The 20,371-nt window shown below is 43.7% G+C and overlaps 1 protein-coding gene across 2 annotated transcripts in view; it reads left to right on the forward strand.

Annotated features, from left to right (window-relative positions):
- Positions 1–20,342, forward strand: part of If (integrin subunit alpha inflated) — a 61,347-nt gene extending 41,005 nt beyond the window's left edge. Inside the window, exons 5-14 of one of the 2 annotated variants that reach the window (XM_071784518.1) lie at positions 3,049–3,110; positions 12,233–12,281; positions 12,573–12,650; positions 13,906–14,081; positions 14,478–14,716; positions 14,965–15,276; positions 15,359–15,662; positions 15,737–16,636; positions 16,730–18,919; positions 19,115–20,342. In XM_071784518.1, coding sequence (XP_071640619.1) covers positions 3,049–3,110; positions 12,233–12,281; positions 12,573–12,650; positions 13,906–14,081; positions 14,478–14,716; positions 14,965–15,276; positions 15,359–15,662; positions 15,737–16,636; positions 16,730–18,919; positions 19,115–19,207 — 4,403 coding nt within the window. In that variant the 3' untranslated portion in view covers positions 19,208–20,342. The remainder of the gene's footprint in view (positions 1–3,048; positions 3,111–12,232; positions 12,282–12,572; positions 12,651–13,905; positions 14,082–14,477; positions 14,717–14,964; positions 15,277–15,358; positions 15,663–15,736; positions 16,637–16,729; positions 18,920–19,114) is intronic. The other variant, XM_071784519.1, reaches the window with a different exon arrangement.
- Positions 20,343–20,371: the final 29 nt, after the last annotated feature.

Consider the following 20,371-nt stretch of genomic DNA (forward strand, 5'->3'; position numbering starts at 1 on the left):
AACTCATCCTCAGTTCAAAATCTTTCATCGTCTCGTTTATTGACTTAGCGTCCGGCTGTTGCATTTAAATCAAAACGCACATAAAAAAGATACTTGTCTTATATTTGGGATACTTCGCGACACGTTTCTGAGGCTCTTCGCCATCAGAGAGAGAGAGAAAATCGTGAATATTTTCTTGTTGGATGAGAAAAAGCTTCTCTCTTCCACTTGTACTCGATGTCGACTCGAGTTTGAAAGCGGAGTGGCCTCTTACCGACGAGAATAGCACCCTTGCAAAGCGCGAGGACGAGACGGATTATAAATAGATTGACCACCGACGATATCGCGGTCGAACGCGTACTCTTTATTACTTCACGAATGATACCATTATCGTGATTCGCCGATAACAACTGTCAACAATCCTATTAGCATCGTCACACATAAAAATTAATTGATTACGAAGTTTGATCGTCCTACTAATTTCTAATTTGAAGAAATATGCAAGTTCTATTCACATGCAACTTCTATTAGAAATTTCTGTTAGAAAATAGGAAATCGAAAGGGTTAAATAAAATCGGCAGACATCTCCGAGTGAAATTATTTTTACGAGACTCTTTCTGGCAGTCGGTGACTTGAAACTTTCATCGGCTTGCACATTGAGTCCCGCCACTGTTTTAGAAGCGACATGCGTGTCACCGATGTTCGACGAGTGGCGCCGATCGCTCGGTTTATATCTACTTTTTCGTCGCCGTCGTTGTCGTCAGCGACGACGAAGGCGACCGCGACCGGATTGATGTAATTGCGTGACTGACAGCACGTCTAAAGTGACCGATCGGCTGTCAAGAGCGCTCGCTGCCGCTGCGCTCATAACGTACGTGCACATATGTAGAAGAAGGTCGGATTCTGCGGGTCGAGCCACCGGATATTCGCACACACACACACACACACACATACAAGCACGCATGCATTTTCTTGCGGACGTGCCGCGCTCCGCCGCAGCAGCCGCGTCTGAATGGCACTGACCCTGTCAGCCGGCTCTGGCCTGATAATTTGCTACTTGTGCAGTTAGCATCGGCGACTAATTACGGAACTGACCGACGCGTTAACGGCCGGCACCCGTAAATTCCTCGCATCGCGTCCATTCGCCTCGCGAAGCGGTCGATCTGACTGTAAAAATTACCAAAGTTAATTAAAATACATATTAATGTGGATTAATCTGTTTCTTCGGAAAGTAAAATCTTTTCCCGTGGTCACAGATTGTTCGTCACTTCCGTATAACGCTGTTCCTCGTTAAATAGTGAGGTCCACAGATTTATACCCTCGCGTTAATTGGGTAGATTAATCTTTGAGTTAGCGCTGATTTACCCTCATCGATAATAATGACAACGATTAATCGTAATAACATCGTAATTACGTCGACGAGATTGATCCATTATCTTTTGATTCTTGTCATTTATTGGATATGCTGATATTACGATAGGTCTCTAATTGGCGATAGCGATAAGTTACGAGAACACGAATATTACAATAGGAGATTTTATCTATCTCGAATAGAATGACTACAAAAAGGCATGAATATCATTAATCTTCGCGCAGATAATTGCATTTCTGTCAGATGACTCAATTATCGTCCATTGTCCGGTATAATTTTCTGTCATTCATATACTCAGTACGTTGTTTTTCAGGAAACAATCTAATCTTTTTAAAGTATTTAGTTAAGATAAATCGTTTCTTTTAATTTACGAGCTCGCATCACACTCTCCGCGCGTATAATTAACACGATACCGTTGCTACGTTAGATTTCGTCTATTAACACGACATCGTTGCTATGTTAGATTTCGTCTGGCACGGAATTCCTTTTAGCAAAGTTCTTTGTGTTATCGCACGACAATTAATCGTTTTCGTTTTAACGCGCGCGGTAGGACAAAAACGCGCAGAGCCCTTTCACGTTTCAAACTGAAAGAATTTCAGTGTAATTGCACCGTCGTGCGTCGATCCCTTCGACTTCGCTGCCGTTATTACCGTCCGTCTAAAAGTGCTTATCTAAAAGTGCTGTTGCGTTATCTAGTTAACGAGCGTAGATACTCGATGGCTGTTTCCCGAGCCACGCTATTCATGATCGCTGTTGTGTAAAACAGTGCAGCTTGCACTATCGACTCGTCACGGCGGTTCGGAGACGAAGAAAACGGATCACGAAGGCGTCACGGCGGAAGATCGATCTGGGATTAATGACGCGTGTATGTATGCACTACTTTTGCTCGTGCGTGCAGCCGGTCTGCGATGCCACTTCACTTCCTAGTCGATAAAGTGCGTGGAACTCCAAGAACGTGCGCATACACATCTATTTAATATATTTACAGAATGTTCCAGTCCGAATTCATTTTTTCAAATCAAGGAATATAAATAAAAATAAATTTTAGCTTTCGTTATATACTGCTCTGTCTATATTAAACATGTATATGGGTCTTTTTCCAACATTTTATTATTCTTAAATTAGGTATCATATTTGTATCGTATTTCTACTCTTCCTCAAATATTTATTGCACTATCACAAAAACGCGTATATGCGGGTATGCAATGCGATATGAGTGTCCACCGTATATTGAACTCTGTGAGTTCGTTTATTGTATAAACCTAAATAACTGTGCTATCAATCATCTGTAATAAATTATCTTTATACAATAAAAAAATGGCATTTTCTATTCAAACAATTTTGAGATGCTATATAGCTTTCCTTTTTGGCAGATAAAAAGATTTATTATTACTATATTTATCACACATTTGTTATTATATTGATACTCTCTATCAATATCTTTTGCGATTTTGTTCAATTTTTGTTAGTATCTAATTTTGGAATTAATATTTAAGTTTTTAATGTAGAAAAATTACTATTGCCCCCATTTCTAACTTTTTCAGTCAACTGTTGGAAAATGATCTAACTAAAATGATCTGGACGAATTATCACTTGCGCAATAGGAAACAATTTATTCAAATTGTACTCTGGAGATATGATGTCTCTGTTTGAAGGAATCAAGGATGAAACGATATAATTGTCTGTTTCCGTTTTAGGGTACTGGGGCTACCACAGGCAGGGTTCTTGTCAGGCTGGTTTAGGAGCTGCGATGTCTAAGGTAAGTAACGAAACTCAACTTTCTCATCCATAACATGTAGAGGATGTTGTGACGGTTTCTTTTTTTTTTACGCGCGAGACATGATCGCAATGTGAAAAATATTGGCCTCAACTTAAACATCTTTGACTCCGCTGACCTATCTTGAGCAGTCGACGTGTTCTTGGAGCTATGTCGGTTCAAACGTGTCTACGCGTAACTTGGCGGTTCAAGTGACAATCGAAAGCGCATCGCGCGAATGTGAATACACAGCGGCGTGTCTCGACGATGGTTGCCGACGTCCCGAAAGAGTTAGAAGGCGACGCGAGCGGGGGCCGAATATGGCCAGGAATGCGAATTCCTACCTTACGCACCTCCGGTCGTTCCGGGCATTCGTATTCGTGCCGTAACGCATCCGCGCATGGTGCAGCGGGGTGCAGCTTTCTCTCTCTCGTATACAATTGTCTTGTTCAAGGCCCGATTCCCCCGGCAGATCGCTGGGCCCGATGGGTCAGGGATCGTAGGCGTCTCGAGCGCCTTTTGCTCGCTTTTCACTTCGGAGATGCATCTTCGGGTATAGGCCTGTCTCCGTACGTAGGATGTTTGTGTTGCACCTGCACAATCCCCACGCGTTGATATGCCCACTTCATCCCAACGACGTTGCGATAAATATCGGCAGCAGCCATCGACAAATCGGTAGCTGCCGCAACTTTCACCTGTCGACGCAGATCTAAAAATCTTAAATATCGTGATAAATTATGGTGACATATTTTATTCTTTCTCTTTGTAGCAAGAATATTTAGACTCATTAGAGAAGTAATTGCATATTTTCTATCGACGACATGTCTAATTTGAAAGATTTTTTTTTTAATGTGGTATTTTTGTCTATAAAACTTACAATAAAAAGATTACAGAAAGTTTCGTAAAGAAATTCAAATAAAACGAGGGTATCGAGCTGCAGTTTCATCTTTAATACCTTGAAAGTCGATGGAAGATTATTTTACCGTTCGTAGAGCAAAATTACTTTACGAGGCACGTCGCGATTAAAGCAAGATCGCGGCACAAAACGCGCGATTACGACACGACACACTTCTATCGTGCCGCAATCGGTTTTTCGAATCGTCAGTGACCTAGCGACTGTGAGATCTAATCTCTTTTGCGGTAAAGAAATCCCACGCGCGCGAGCTCTCATACTCGCGGACGCATGCTCTCATGCGCGCCGTTATCGGCGTTATCGCGCATCAGGACGGCTTCGATTATCGCCAGAGAAGCGAGCACGGTGGGACAATTCCGCGGACACTCAAATCGGCCTATCTTCGCCACGGATGTATAATTCAGAATTGCGCGGCTATGTGGCAGATGTTTAATGCATGCCGCGGACCGTACCCGACTCCTAGCTCCGTTTCAGCATTCAATGTTAATATGTCCGCCCGCGCTCAATCCCAATCGCGTATGCTCGCTTACGGTGCATACACCGCAGATGTGGTAATTTTAGGTGTACTAGCCGACATTCTCTTTTTCCTAATAATTTCTGCGGGCACTTTCTAAAACGGAGCTTTCTGATAGTACAGACATTAACTTTGCGCTCATTATACGTGGTATCGCAAATTGATATTTACTATATTTATACGAAGAAAGGGATTCTTATTAAAAGATTTCTGTCATCAAAACAAATTCTCCTGTTAATTTTTTTTATATACGTATAGTCGATATTATCTAATTTTATTGATAATAATAATGAATAATGATCTCGTTGTGCGGCAACAAAAATTGAGTATATCGAGTATAATGTAAGTTAATGCAATTCGGATAAATTTGATTTCTCATCGAATGCATATGCCATTTCTCTTTTCGGAAAACAAACGCCATTGTACGGCAACTCGAACGGCAGTAAGGAGTCTTCGCGTACGCTAAATCCCGATGAGCGTGATTTAGGGGCCCTCCCGACGCCATCGAGAACGCACCATCGATCTTCGCGTTAAACCACTGCTGCTGGTACCAACCTCTGTCGTGCCTGGTACCGCGGCTTATCCAGTGGGTGATCTAGAGAAGATCGATCGATAGCCGATCACTATCAATCGATACAACCCGACTTTCCGTCCAACTCCGTACGCGACCCCCGATTCGACGATTGAAATATAAGCCTTCGAGCTTCTTTAGTCTGAACGTATTCTTTCGTGGAGTTTTTCAAAGAGAAAATCTGAATTGGATTCGACATGGATCGATTGGCATAATGCTGCGCGATCTCCCCTACTATTTATTGTAATCTCGTATTTTACGTGTCGTCGAAAATGTTAGGTAAGAATTGTGACGTCTTTTTGGATAATGAATGTTAAATATATTTCATATTACTTATCATAAATTAATTATTATATTTTATGTAAATATAATCAAATATCGTATTTTAATCACTCATATTTTAAAGGATATTTTGTACATACATATCTTTTCGGTTGAAAAGATATTAATACGATTAGAAGGAAGGACAAATTGTTTAATTTGATAGCTATTTCAATCATTAACAAACTTTACATCTGTCATACTTATTTTACGCTTCTTATATAAAAAATCATCATGAATATTTGTCATATACAAGTACAATAGAAAAGTTTGTGATAAATATTGATTAAAAAAAGGATAACAGCTGTCTTTCCATAGCTTTAGCTCGACATCGAACTATACTCTCATAAAATCGTTATGATTGCGATTGTGGCCCGCGAAAAAAAAAAATGCAATTTACAATTTTTCCAAGCCGATAACTCGTCTATTCGCGCGTGCATTAGTCTCGTTTATCCCGCGTTAGCTTCGCTCGCAACAGTTTCTTGCTTCGTCAGGGGCCCGGGCCTCGTTTCTTGCCCGGCGTCGTCGCTGCAATCTCCCGGTTCCCGGCTGCATTTGGCGTGCACTTAAGCGCAGCACACTTATGGGCGCGTGTGTGCACCCCGGCATATAAATTTCACCATGGCCCCCATACATATTTGGCCGCGCGGTTATATTTCAATCTCGTATGCGGCGCCCGCGTGCGTCTCTCCCATCTCCCCCGTCTCCCGTTTTATCCCCAACCCTTTTCGATCGGCGCCAGAACACAACTCGTGCCAGTCGTGTTTCGCGTAGACGGGGGCGCAGCCCGACCCCGCCATTGTCTCGGTTGCAAATTTTTCGCGTGTATAAGCATGGGGACCGACCGCAGCTCCATGGGGGGTATACCATCGTGTAGACCCCTTTCGATTCTTCCGCGCGCGCTCACCGTGTCTCCGCGTGTCACACCGACTTGGACGACAAATGCATGTATTTGCTTACTACTGTCCGGCTAATCTGTTTAGCGTGTGACAAGAAATCACGGGAGGATGAAAAATATTAGTGCAACACTGATGTAAAATTTGGCCCAAGATCTATTTACTTTGCTCGAGAGATTAATGAGAAGATGACAATCTTCTCAAAAATATCTCTATGTATTTTAAAATACATGTAATCATTATAAATTATAAACTTTGGTCGCCCCTCCCCCCCTCCTTAACGTCTACGAAATAAAGATATTCACGTGTCCAAGTGAAAAATATTACCTGACACATGCACACATCTGTTTTTTAATCCATCATTCCACTGCCTATCCTAATTACTTTCCATGCGAGAAACGCATCGATCATTGTCTTCCCACTTGCATGAGTCGCGCGGTCCGAAAGACAGACCGATGCCGGCCTCGGGCTGACCTCTGATTCACCTCTCGGCACGTCAAAAAGCGCATTCTTCGGGTTCGACGAGCAGAACGGCCCGCTCTGCGTCCTCCGTGCTCGGCTCGGCCCGGCTTGGGAGGGCCCTAGAGACGGATGGCGCCGGAACACAAAAGTTACGGCTGTTGCACCCGGTTGCGTCCGCGCCGGAGCACCCTATCGCGTCGCGATGGTGTACACGTGACTCGATCGCATGTTTGACATTGTTTGGCCGACGAGGAGGGCCCCTATTGTTCCCGGAGCGGATCATGCGAATCGCTTGGCACGGCGTACCGCGACTCACAAATAATAATACTTGCGAGACGACAAACAAAAGATTGCACCGAAATGCGGCGAATCTGGTCCATCATTGCACCCTTGCACCCTTGCACACGAATGCACGTGGTTCCCAAAGCGATCCTTAAAACATGGAGTCGAGTAACAAAATTTCGTTTTAAAGCTGACTTGCATAAAAAAATAAAACTATCTCGTTGCGCATTGTCTAAAAGCTTTAGTATTAATATGATTGCTTCAAAAACATAATTTTTTAAATTTCTTCACAAAATTGAAAGATAACATTTAATAATATTTTTTTTTTATTAAAGAATTGGATTTTTTAAGGCTACGTTATTGTCAACGTGATACGAAAGAATTGAAATCTTGGAAAATATATAATAGTGTTGAGCAATCAAATATACTTTCTCAGCAGTCGCGATAGAAGTGCTAGAACGAACGGTATATGTTAATTTTACTAATCGAGTTGCATGTATATCCTGGTTCTCAACACCTTAAAGCAGTTCCTTATTTAATATCTTATCTCAGGTAACGCGCGTGACTGCTCGAATGTTAATTTGCTCGGCGAGGAATAACGTTTCCCTTACTTACTTCGTATGAGAGGCGAGGGATTTGTGGACTGGTTTGATCCGACTAGGAGGAATGCGGCGGATGCGTTTTCGCTGGATTCTGATAAGCAATCGCGGGGTCCATTAGGACCAACGCAGTCCGCGATTGCGTCGGCGGTCGTGTTACAAACGACGGCACAAACGCTGTAATTCTACCGGAACCGGGGAATTCACGTTGCCGAGTTGCCGCATTTACATCGGCCGCGCTCCTCTGATTGCCACGCTAAGCGAATTTTCGCGGCTGTGGGTACCCGCGATATTTATTCTCTCGTATACCCGGAAGTTTAACCGTATTGCACAAATTTAGGTATATACAAAAATTGTATGTATGTTTATAAAAATTGTTTGAACGTCAAAACTAAAGATCTATGTACAGTGATGTGTAGTAATTCGTCGCCGACGAATACTTACAACGCGCCAAAGTGGAAAAATAGCGCTGTTCGAAGTGTCTCTTCTTTTTCGATTTTCAATATTGCGACAAGATAATGCACCTCGTGACTTAAGAGTGACGTTACAATAAAATGGATTTTCTACTGTGACAACGAGATCCGTGACTGCCCGTCGACGTGTTAATCACCTCTTCGCGTATATCTGTTTTCACACTTCGGTATCTTCTTCTCGCAAAACCGAAGGCAGACGACCGTTCGTTATCGCGTCACTCGAGAACGTCTCGACGAGGCGAAAAATTGACGCCACCAAAGGGAGACGATTCTCCGTCCTCACGGTGACATTGTGTCCGCGCGGTTAAAGCGCGCGTATATACACATACGCGGCGCGATGTCTTGTCGTCGTCGCCGTCGTCGTCGCCGTCGCTGTCGCCGTCGCCGTCGCCGTCGGTTGCGGAGGAGGAAGTCGGAGGGATAGGACGAGCGGTCGCGAAGAGGCAAACAGCAGGAGAGTTTCAGATGGCCATTTAAGGCTCGGACATTTCGTTCTGTCACCGTGTTCCGTGTTCACCGTCGTGCGACGCCGCAAGAAGGCCACCTACGCGCCGGTGAGGTCGTCTCTCTACCCTCGCGGTTGCATTGTCTTATAAACGGCCGCCGTTTCTCATGATAAGCAGAGTAAAACGAAACTAGACACGCTCTTTTTCTCGTGAAACGCGCACCTTCGCCACCGAGCGCCGACGGCTTCGCTTTCTACCGCGATTCCTCGGTAATCCCCTTCTTCAGAAAGAGATCTCTTGATTTCATTACTGAAGATCCTTCGAAGAAAAATTCTTTCAGTTGTTGGATCACAACAAAATAATTTCATCAATTACACATAGTGTCATCGATTACACAAATTATTATCTTAAATTATTTGCTGTCGTTTTAAATTAGAATATTTATATTTTTGCTGTAGATTAATCAATTGTCGAGTAAACGTTAAATTATTATGTCTCGAAAATAATATAATAATCGTGGAATGATTACAATTTATCTCTTTACTGCTACTACTATTGCTATTAATACATTGCTGTTATGTTCCAGTATTATCGTTCATTTCTCCATAATCTCATTAACTCTCCTGTACGTCTAGAGTTACAGAAAATAATAACGCGATTTTATCGTCCGTACGCAAAACAACTTCGACTATAATCCAATAATCTCCTGGCAACGTTGTTCACCGCACAATTGCGAGATATCGCGTGTCGCAAAGGGAAGTGCGTCACCGCATAAAAAATGGGAATCTCGTGTTACACGATTTCGTCCGCGCATTGCGCTCTTCTTCCCAACTCGCATTAACGCGTCCCTCTCTCTTCCTGCGATCTGTAGAAATTGTATCTTCCCTGCAGCGGCAGATCCTTCGCGTAGGCGAACGCGTCAACGCGTGGGTGCGTCTTAAGAGAGTGTAACGACATTGTCGCGCGGTTAACACTTTGATCCGGGCGCTATTCACACGAAATCTTGACAAATGAATTTTTAAAAGAAGTCTATATCGTTCGACGGTGTTTTTCTTGAAAAAATCATATATTTATTTGCAGAGTAGGTATTCCAGATCTTCTTCAATGAATTAATTCGTTCGTAAATTAATTCGTTTTTTTTTTGCTAATTTAGAATCGATTAATTTTGTCCTTTATAGAAATTGATTGCTTATACTTTTTTTGCATAATTTTCTGATTATTGTAATATTAAATGTCTTAATATTTAAACTTTATATAAAAATGCCACTAAAACTAACTCTGCTCGAAATTGAATTTAGTCGAAGATTTGTTAATTATATTGAAGATTATCGATTCTCATACAATTATAATTTTAATATCGCTATATATTCTACGAGCATTGGAATCCAGTTTGATAACGCAAACTGGATATGAAAGTATAATCGCGTAAAAGTAGCCAACGTTTCCCGTTCCGTTTTGAATCCGTTGCCATATCCATATTGCATGATCTTATCGCGTACTTACGCATTCAGTTTCTCTCACGATCATTCATGTAGACTGTCGATTAATATGTATGCGAGCCGTAATCTTCATTACTTCGACACCGCCGTTAGCCGAGTGCGTGGGAGTGCACCGTTACGATACGTAAAACGTAAAACGCATCGTGATGCACGATCGAGTATGCTGGTTTACAGGGTCGCGACCTCGACACTACGCACAAACTCTAACTACTTTTTCCCGGAGGGTTGTATACGCGGAAGTTGCTACAATAATTGCTACAATACAGATGATGATAATCCGACGATGAGGAAAAGACAAATTAATTAGCTGTTCGTCTCTTCGCGATGTTTGGTATCTTCTGGTCGCCTTGTAGATTTTTCCGAAATCTGACTGCAGTTCTCGGCAATTATCGGGACAAGGTGAACGAAAGAATTCCCTCGTATAAATCCACGAGTGGGCGGACTTCCGTGATTTCACTTGGATTTAGTGGACTGTCGAATACAGTATCCGTTTCGTAAGTGCTAACCGTACAAGTACCTTCGATGCGTTGCATGGGAATGACGGGCGCAAAAGGGTCAACAGGCATCGAGTACGTCGACAATTTCGAGAGCCACTCGAGTTCTCACGTACCGATTCAACGGAGGTCTCACATCGCGGGAGGCGGTACCGTGTGTGTGTGTGTGAAACTCTCGAGAGAGATGGTTTCTCTATCTCGCGGACAGTGTTACTTTAATCATTCCTCCTTGCAGAGAGGATACATTCCCGTTCCGGGAAACAAACGAAAATAAATGCGACGTGTAGGCTCGGAGGCGATGGCGAATGAAATTCTTGCTTTATTACACGGGCCGTGCCACATTCATTTTCCGTCCTGCGAAACGCGGCTCCTTCATTGCGTCTTGCCTTTCGCGGACACTTTGAAACACAGTACATCGATTTTTCCACGCCTCCGCTCCGGGGACCGCCGGCGTTGTGTGAGTTATACGTTTTGAAGAACGTTTAACGTCTCACGACGTTGGCGCTCCCATTGTCGCGTATCAGTTGCATACCGTTTTGCGATGATTAATATTTTTCTACGGACGCAAAAGAGCACGCTGTGCCGCGTCCTGCGAGCGGTCTTTGTGCCGCGGACTTACTGTGGTTCGCGCGCATTTAACGCGCGAGACAGATGTTGCGCAACAAAAGCACGGTTGCTTCCATTACATATTGCGGTCATAAATAATGGATGCTGTACGCGATGCCGCGCAAATGTCCCTTGGTGCGTGTACTTATCACATTTACTATGTCGATCCGTCTTCACAATTCGACATCTTTACACTTTCGGGTTCTTGATAAAAAAAAAACGACAAATTTTCTGCGTGAGCTTTGAATAAATTTAAGATTACATAACTCTGTGATTAATTATCGAATTAAAATTTTACCAGAGCAAAAGCCACTCACAAAAGATCTTGTTGGGCATTTGAATTCGTAAAGCCTGATACGTGAAAAAGAAATCTTTATCTTCAATCACCCCGCATGTTAGGAACCGTTAGGAATGCTGCGGATATTTCGTAACAGAGCATAATGCACCACAGATTTATGAGAGAGAGAGTCATCGACAGGTATCGTATTCGCGGTATCTCACGATATTTTATCGTCCGATCAAGATGCCAACGATCTCTCTATAGTCTCGCAGTGTTTTTTTCTTGATGCATCACAAGAGACGATGGCACTTCGTATTCGTATACCGAGAAGTCTCTATCGTAAAGGCCACCGCGGTTTACTCGTACGGTTTAACATGCGTGACGCGACTGTGTGCAAACGCGTGCAGCAAATGTGCGACTTGCATATATACGAGCGGTTGATTTATCGCATCTCGCGGGCACGAGCCCTGCCCTCTCTTATCCACGGCATTATCTTATAAATAATAAAAAAAAAAAGAACGAAAATTAGACTTTCGTGGGTGCGTCCGCGTTTCCTGGTTATGCACCTGAGGCACTGACGATCACACGTATCATTTATTGCCTTTTTTTTTACTTTGCAAGATAATTCTCTCTCCCACGAAGGAAAATAACGTAGGAACAATTGTGTGAATGCGAGCGAAGTGTTGAAAATAAATTAGGACTTGGTTTTAACATTTTTCTCACAACGAGTGAAGAAATTCGCTGACAGTTACTTTTCTACTTGTTTCAGAGTGGCGAGAGACTCTTCATAGGAGCACCGGGCAGTTATTACTGGCAAGGTGAGGTCCTTTATCAAATTTTCGTCTGTAAGATAACGCCTGTATATCTTAGGACGTACGTGAACCGGCCGAGAATCTGTCTTTTAAGCTAAAACGTTGACGTGATCTATTGTTTTTCTTTTTTTCAATCAAAATTATCTGATCCACGGGGTGATGCGACTGAACGAGAACGGAGGAGCGGATGTTGATTAGCGATTAGAGAGAGAAAGAGAGAGAGAAAGAGAAAGAAAGAGCGTGCGACTCCAGATCTAACTAATAATTCAGAGAGGAATTTCCTTTAACAAATTGCAGGTCAGATATACTCAATCGCCACCGCCATGAAGTTGAAGTTCGTGGCGACGATGTTAGTCACCGAAGCCGAAGCATCAGGTATCGCGAACACTTTGCAGGCGTCCCCCGTAATTAAAATACTCTCCACCCTTACCCTGTCGCCCCATACCCGCCCCCCCCCCCCATTTCTAATAAGCTACCATTCTCTCGTATTGACGACTTCTTACGTGCCAAATTAACAAACGTGTTGCTTGTCGGCTTTTTCCGAGAGTGCGAAAAACTGAAGTGAAAGCCGGCAATAATAATTCGCATTAATCGCAGGAAATCGTCCTCGGAGGCAGGTATCAAGTAACACGAGAGTATTTTCCACCCTCTTCGCACTTGCTTGGCAGTAACTCCAATCATTTGTTTTCGTGCTTAACATATTACGCTTGTTATTAATTATATGATTAAAATCGATGAGTAAAGTGTGTATAACTATGCCCATTATATAGTTCGAAAATGTGTTAAAATTAATTTGATTAATTTCCTGAGTCATTCTTCATACGTGACTGGAATGATTCGCAGTCTCTGTGTTTGATATTTTATGTTATAATACTTAATGTTATTACTTAATGTTATTACGAATTAAATTAATTAAAAATTCCTATCAAATTGAAATCTGTTTCTGTGTTTTGTTTTCCTGAGTTAAAAGTCAGCTATTGCGACAATTAACGCGAAGTATGACCCGTTTCTTTGTAATTACTGCCAAATAAGTGGTGGGTGACAAAATTTCTAACAGGTGCGGGCCCGCTTCTTACAGCTTCAGCAAGCTACAGATGCAGCAAGAGCCGTGGTAATACGGATCCAACTAGAAAGCTATAATACCCTTAATCGAGAGTTTGCGCCAACGTTGCTACATAGTGACGATCGCTTGACATTAATAGCGAGAACAAATGCTAGATTAATAATAGAAAAGCTTGTCATTCCTATGTTTATACTGTATGTTATTTTCACAAAATCTTAGAAAATAAAATTAAATATATACACATACATATATATATAAATATATGCGTGTGACTATGTGATTTCTTCTGTAAATTAATATTTCGGAGAATAATTCGTTTTAACGATTTGCTATACTGTCAAATTGCTCTTCGTCCGATGGAAATTCAAAATCAGTTGCACAGCGTGCATTTTAATTTTAACGCGATACAAGGTTTTGTGAAGCTTTTTGTGCGAGCTATTTTCTGACTGCAGCAAAGGCCGACAGCCTTTCAGAGATCTTCGACTAAAGCCGCAGTCACGAAAACACTTGCATCCCCATCGCTTCCTGGGATATATCTTTTACTAACGTCATGGAATCGTTTTGTAGGACAAGCGTTTTCGCAGCCCTTGAATGGTCGATCGAGAATCATGTTCACCAAAGAGGGTCCGGCGAAGGAGGACGATAGTTATATGGGTTATTCCGTCGCGACAGGAGATTTCGTTGGGAATGGAGATAGTGGTACCGCGGTTGGCGTCCCGCGCGGTTCCGATCTTCTGGGCAAGGTGCGTAAAAGAGTATCGCATTACAAGTTGAAATACAAAGACATGAAGTACAAAAGCATGACGATGGAAATGTAGAAGGAAGAGAAAAGAGAAATAATCGCAATATGAAAATATTAAAAAATTCAGGCACATATCTGAACGCAAGAATGTCGATAAACGTGAGGAATATTACAAGATAAATTCTGTTAGATGCAGGCACTTGCTCAGAGCAATATTTTTTTAAACAACTCTAAAATTAAATTAATTAAATTTCTCAGGAATATTAAATTGTAAATACGTACGCGTGAAACTTAAATTGATGAAGATCGAAATTTGCAAAACCGAGATCAAATTTCCACGGGAGCAATATACGTTTCGTCATTGCGGATGTGGGCTGACGCGAAAATGTGATCGTAGGTCATACTTTTCACATCGAATATGACGAACCCTCGAAATCTCACTGGCGAACAAATGGGTGCTTACTTCGGTTACGCCGTGGCTGCTGGCGATATAGACGGGGACGGGTTGGATGACCTGATAGTCGGTGCACCCATGTACACTGTTCCAGATAACCCGGAAATGACCATCGAAACCGGAAGAATCTATGTTATCTATCAGGGCGATGGTGCGGAGAAATTTCGCAAATTCGACACAAGGTAATGAAGCTTTTCACGAGTGCTTTAAAGAATGTGGGAGAAAAGAGGGGGGCAATATATTATATTGCACATTATATCTACAAAAAAATATAGAGAGATATATAGAGAGAAAATTCCTCCGTAGAGCGGAGGCGCTGCAATATCTCCGCTGCTCCGCAAGTTCATTAACTCCGACCCGAAGGGTTAAATGAGCCCTGCGTCGCGCGCAAGTTCGTTGAACCGCGGCGATAAAGCTTATCGTTATCCAGGGACGGCGAGAGCAACCGCGGACGTTTCGGCTTGTCGCTGGCCTCTCTGGGGGACATCGACCGTGACGGTTACGGTGACTTCGTTGTCGGCGCGCCCTACGGTGGTCCAAACGGTCGCGGTGCCGTCTACATCTACCACGGCTCGCGGACCGGGGTCCTGGAGAAGTATTCCCAGGTGATCCACGCGGAGGATCTGGACAATCCGGTGCAGACCTTCGGATTCTCCGTGGCCGGTGGCCTTGACCTCGATGGCAACGTTTATCCAGATCTAGTAGTCGGTGCATACGAGTCGGGGGCAGCAATGTTCTTCAGGTTGTTATCAATCATCTTTCGATTCTCGAATGTCTTTAGATCGCATCGAGTTTCGAAGTTGAACCTTGTGCTCGTTCTCCAGATCACGGCCGGTGATCAAGATGGACTCCTACGTGGTCTTCGACTCGGAATCCAAGTTGATCTCCTTGGACGACAGGAACTGCACGCTTTCGGACAACACCAGAGTCACGTGTTTTCCGCTTAGGGCTTGCTTCAGATACTCGGGAGAGGGTGTTCTCACGAGGCACAATTTCAATATACAATACGTACTCGATGTGAAGAAGACGAAAAATCCGAGATTGTTCTTCCTGGAATTGGAGGGCAGAAATACGATGAATCATACGATCACGGTCGAACGCGATCGCCAGTTCTGTCGCACAGTCCAGGTGAGTAGACAAATAGTTTTAATATCATATGCTTTCTTTTTTTAAAACTTACAACTTTGGCATCATTCTTAAAGGTGTACGTGATTCCGAACATTCGCGACAAGCTAACGTCGTTGGACGCCGAGATGCGTATGAGTCTAGAGGAAGAACGGATTCCGGATAATCGCCGTCGTGATCCTAGAATGCCACTAAGACCCGTCCTCGGCGCGACGACCTCCAGGAAGGATACTCTTTCTATCAGAAAGAACTGCGGTTCTGACAACATCTGCATACCCAACTTACAGCTCAGCGTCAAGTCCAACGTTGGCAGATACTTGCTAGGATCTGGCAAAAGGTTGGAACTCGAAGTTTTGGTTCAGAATGCGGGCGAGGACGCATTCGAGGCGACCTACAATCTGCAGCTACCGGCCGGCATCGATTACATCAAGATCGAACGTGTCGAGACTCTGGAGATTCCCGTTCACTGTTCCGCGCCCAAGCAATCAAACAACAACACTCTACGTTGTGATATCGGAAATCCACTGCCACAGAAAAAACTGGTGAAGTTTAAGGTGCTACTTCAGCCCGTGACGTCTCACGGGATGAAGCCCATCTACGAGTTCGATATGCATGTCAACACTACGAACCCCGAGGATTCCAGCACTAGCTATGATAACAGCCAGCATTTGTCACTACCGATCTGGATAGAGACAGACGTGCGCGTCGACGGCGAGAGCAAACCCAAGGATCTCTATTATAATCCCGACAATTACACTGCCGTGAATATTACAACGGAGCTCGAGTTGGGACCAGCGGTGACGCACAATTATACGATTCGCAATCAAGGCCCATCGGATATCGTCGAGGCAGAAGCGTTCCTTGTATGGCCCGCTCAAACTTTATCCGGAAAGATACTAATGTATTTGCTGGAACAGCCAGAGACTGCGGGACCGATCGCCTGCGAATCTGCCAATGCGAATTATCTCAGTTTGAAGGTACGTATAAAGCGGAAAATTATTTTTTTTATCAATATCATATATCAAATATAATATATCCAGGCAGTATAAATCATAATAATGCATTTGCAGTTGGATCAGCGTAGAAGAGTACACCTAAATTACCCTGATTACTCTGGCGTAATCTTGGACGAGTCGCAATCAGGCAGAACAATCAATGTTCAAAGAGGCTTCGAGATAGACCATAACAAAGTGAGTCAGAAGGAAGAGGCCGAGATTAGTAGTGGCGACAGTTCGAATATCCAGAAATCACGACACCACTTCTCGTCATCGTCGTCGTCCTCCGCCTCTTCTTCCAGCACTGCCGAGAGTAGGCGGATTCAGCTGAACGCGGGAGAGAAACCCGAAGTGCTCACCACGACGTATACGCACAACTCTTCCGGAACTAGCTCGAACGGTAGCGGTGACTCATCCAGCAATCGCGGCGGAGTTGTTTTTCACACGGAATCGAGCGGTAGTTACGGTTCCACGACTTTAGGCGGAGGATTTCGTGGGTCTGAGGAGGAATCCTTTGGCTCAAGGTTGCCCGATCTCGAGCAGTCCTATGGAACTCGCACTAATCAATCCGTTAGGGTGGAAAGTCGTTGGCAGGAGAGCGGTGAAGCGCAAGGACATACGATTTCACCTCCGGATAGATACGATTCCGTTATGACTGAGAGCGAGAGGCGATACCAGGAGCTGTTGAGGCAGCAGGAGGAGGTTCGTCTGCGGCAAGAGGAGGAGACTCGACAGAGGAAGCTGCAAGAAGAAGAGACCCAGCGGAGGAAGCTGCAAGAAGAGGAGACTCAGTGGAGGAAGCTGCAAGAAGAGGAGACCCAGCGGAGGAAGCTGCAAGAAGAGGCACTTCTAATACGTCAGCAAGAGGAACAAGAACATATCGCCCTGCAACGTCATCGGGAGGAGTTAGAGCGACGTCGGCAGGAAGAGGAATGGCGAAGAGAGGAAGAAGAACGGCAAAGACAGCAAGAAGTAAGACGCCTGCAGGAAGAGAGGGAACACAGGTACAATTACGATGAAGAAAGGCGCTACGGTGTAACCACGGATGGTTATCATCGAACTACGGAAGATGATTTTATCACTGGCGATCGCGAGGAAACGGTCGGAAGTCAGGAATTTGGTTTGCACAATGTCAGCTCCACGCAAGAACTGGAGCGGATCTTTGGCACGTTGTCGAAAGATGCAACTGGTTATCAGCTATACAACAGACAGGGACAACAGTATGTCCAGTTCAAGGCGAGATTCAGGACATCCGCTGACAGGAAAGAGTACATAGAGTTTCAGGACGGCTCTATGTTCCCCCTTCAGGATCGTTACGGCGGGCAAAGCTACGTTTCAGAATCTACGGAGCCTCGCGACAGTCGATTTCTCAGGATAGAAGGCCATTTACTTGTTGCTTCGGACGGCAAAGGTTACATCGTGTTGAAGGATGGTCGAAGGTTCCCTCTTCAGGGTTCGTTTACGCACACTGAGGAAAGAACGTACACTTTGCGTGGCCCGCACGATAGCTATCAAGGTGGTGACGTTGAAAATCAAGGTCAAGGAACTCATAGTCAATCTTGGAACGAGGAATCATCCAGTCTCGGTGCAACTTCAGACGGAGGGTATGAAAGCAGATATAATACTCGTACACATGAAGAGAGACGAACGGAAGAGAGAACGAGTAACACCAAAGTCTACGGGAGAAACCGTGAACGGTTCGATGACGAGTTCCCTACTAACAGACCAGATCCTAATTTTCCAAGCTCGAGATACAGACGCGAGAGCGACGTGGTCGATGTCGAGGAATTCAAGAAATTCGAACGGTTCCACAGGCATCGACGAGACCTCGAGACGGACGATTTCCCGTCCGACGCAACTACGTTCCAGGATGACGATTACTACCAGGAAAACGATCCCGAGTCGCGGATACCAGTGCCGCCGTGTGATGCGGCGAAGTGCGTTATGTTGCGATGCGTGTTGGGTCCATTGAAGAAGGACCAAGAAGTCTGGATCAGCGCGAGATATCGCGTGGACGCTAGAACTTTGAAGGAAGTAGCTCTTAAGGAGAAAGTGAAGGTGTCGACGAAGCTGGTGGCACGTGTCACGAAGCAACCATTCATCGGTACGCCTGCAGAACAGGTCATCAGGAGCGACGAAGTTACAACGAACATCGAGCCCAGCGCGGCGCCTTCCACTCCGGACATGATTCCAATATGGGTGGTGGTTCTGTCAGCCTGTGCGGGAATGATAATCCTCTTGCTGCTCATTTACCTGCTTTATAAAGTTAGTACAGAAAATATAATGTAGAAAAATTACAATTTCTAAATTTTTTGCAAGTAAGAAACGTTTATTTGAATAACTGAATAATATTTAAATTTGCTCCCTTGTATAAATTGATTTTAGTCTACAGTATTGATAATAATGAGTGATTGAGATAAGGATGAAGCAATGATAATCAACCCATCTTATTATTTACAGTGTGGTTTCTTCAAGAGGAACAGGCCCTCCGACGCTCCAGAGAGACAACCGCTGAATCGAAACGGTCACTTCCAACAAGGCGAGGATCACTAAACAAGGATCACCACTGTCCACCTTTCTTCTGTCGAAACTTTCGACTTTTTGGCTATACCAGATCGAATCGTAGGCGCATCGCGTGGATTCGCTTGATGTAGTCTGCAGACACAGTTTCGACTTCTGTCGAGTATCTCATTAGCGTTCAACAGTGCCTTAATCCGCATCCAGGCCAGACGAGCATCTGCCGAGGTGCACTGGAAGCGTTGATTCTGGGTGATGATTGATTCGTCACACGTATACTGCCGTGAATACTCCTTCCAGCTCCTGCAGCTCGACCATACAAGTTTCTAGTCAGGAGACGTTCTTCTTCTTCTTTTTTTTTTTAATTATTACCTGTAATTACTTAAGCCGCGCGTACAGACGGCAGATACGAACGAATATCTCGACATTCTTCGACGAATCGTATTTTCGTGTATATACGTAATATATGTATAATGTTATTTTTTTCTATACCGTCAACCGCGGTAGAACGCCTTGATACGTGCCTCGTCGCTTCCGCTGTCTTTTTTACGATAGAGTACAACTAATTATTTTTTTACCCGTGTTCGGTCGGCACTAAAACGATTTCATATCTCGCCGATAATTCTCTTAGCGAAGCTCATTCGGGTGCCGAAAATATTATAGATAATCTTTCCTTTAAGACTCCTTTCATACGAGCATTTGACGACCAGATATCGAATAGTAAATCACGGTGTAGGCAATTCTTCAGATGTCTTTCAGATGTTTTTTTATAGTTATTTTGAGTGCTGCTTTTGTTAGCAGCATTTCGAATGTAGACTCGTTTGAAAGGGGTCTAAATCTCCCTGTAAAGCGATTTTGAAATCGCATGGGACTTTTTAATTATTTATTAAATTTGTATGTTATATATGTAATACCGTAACGTATGCTTGAGCGCTGTAACAATAGCGTGATACGTCGTCACGCGCGCAAGGTGAATGTGTGTACAATCTGTAAATTATTAATTTACGTTATACTAAAACTATCCACGAAAAGTGGTTTAACGCAATAATATTTGATTAGAAAGGATTTATATCTTTCTGGTATAAATAGGAAGCTAGAACTGACTTGTACATACAACATTAAGATATAATATTAAAAAAATATATATATACATATAATGAAATTAACACTATTTTACGTATATTACTAATTTCTTCCCCA

Source organism: Temnothorax longispinosus, chromosome 7 (genome assembly GCF_030848805.1).
Source record: "Temnothorax longispinosus isolate EJ_2023e chromosome 7, Tlon_JGU_v1, whole genome shotgun sequence".
In the NCBI taxonomy this organism is placed as follows: domain Eukaryota; kingdom Metazoa; phylum Arthropoda; class Insecta; order Hymenoptera; family Formicidae; genus Temnothorax; species Temnothorax longispinosus.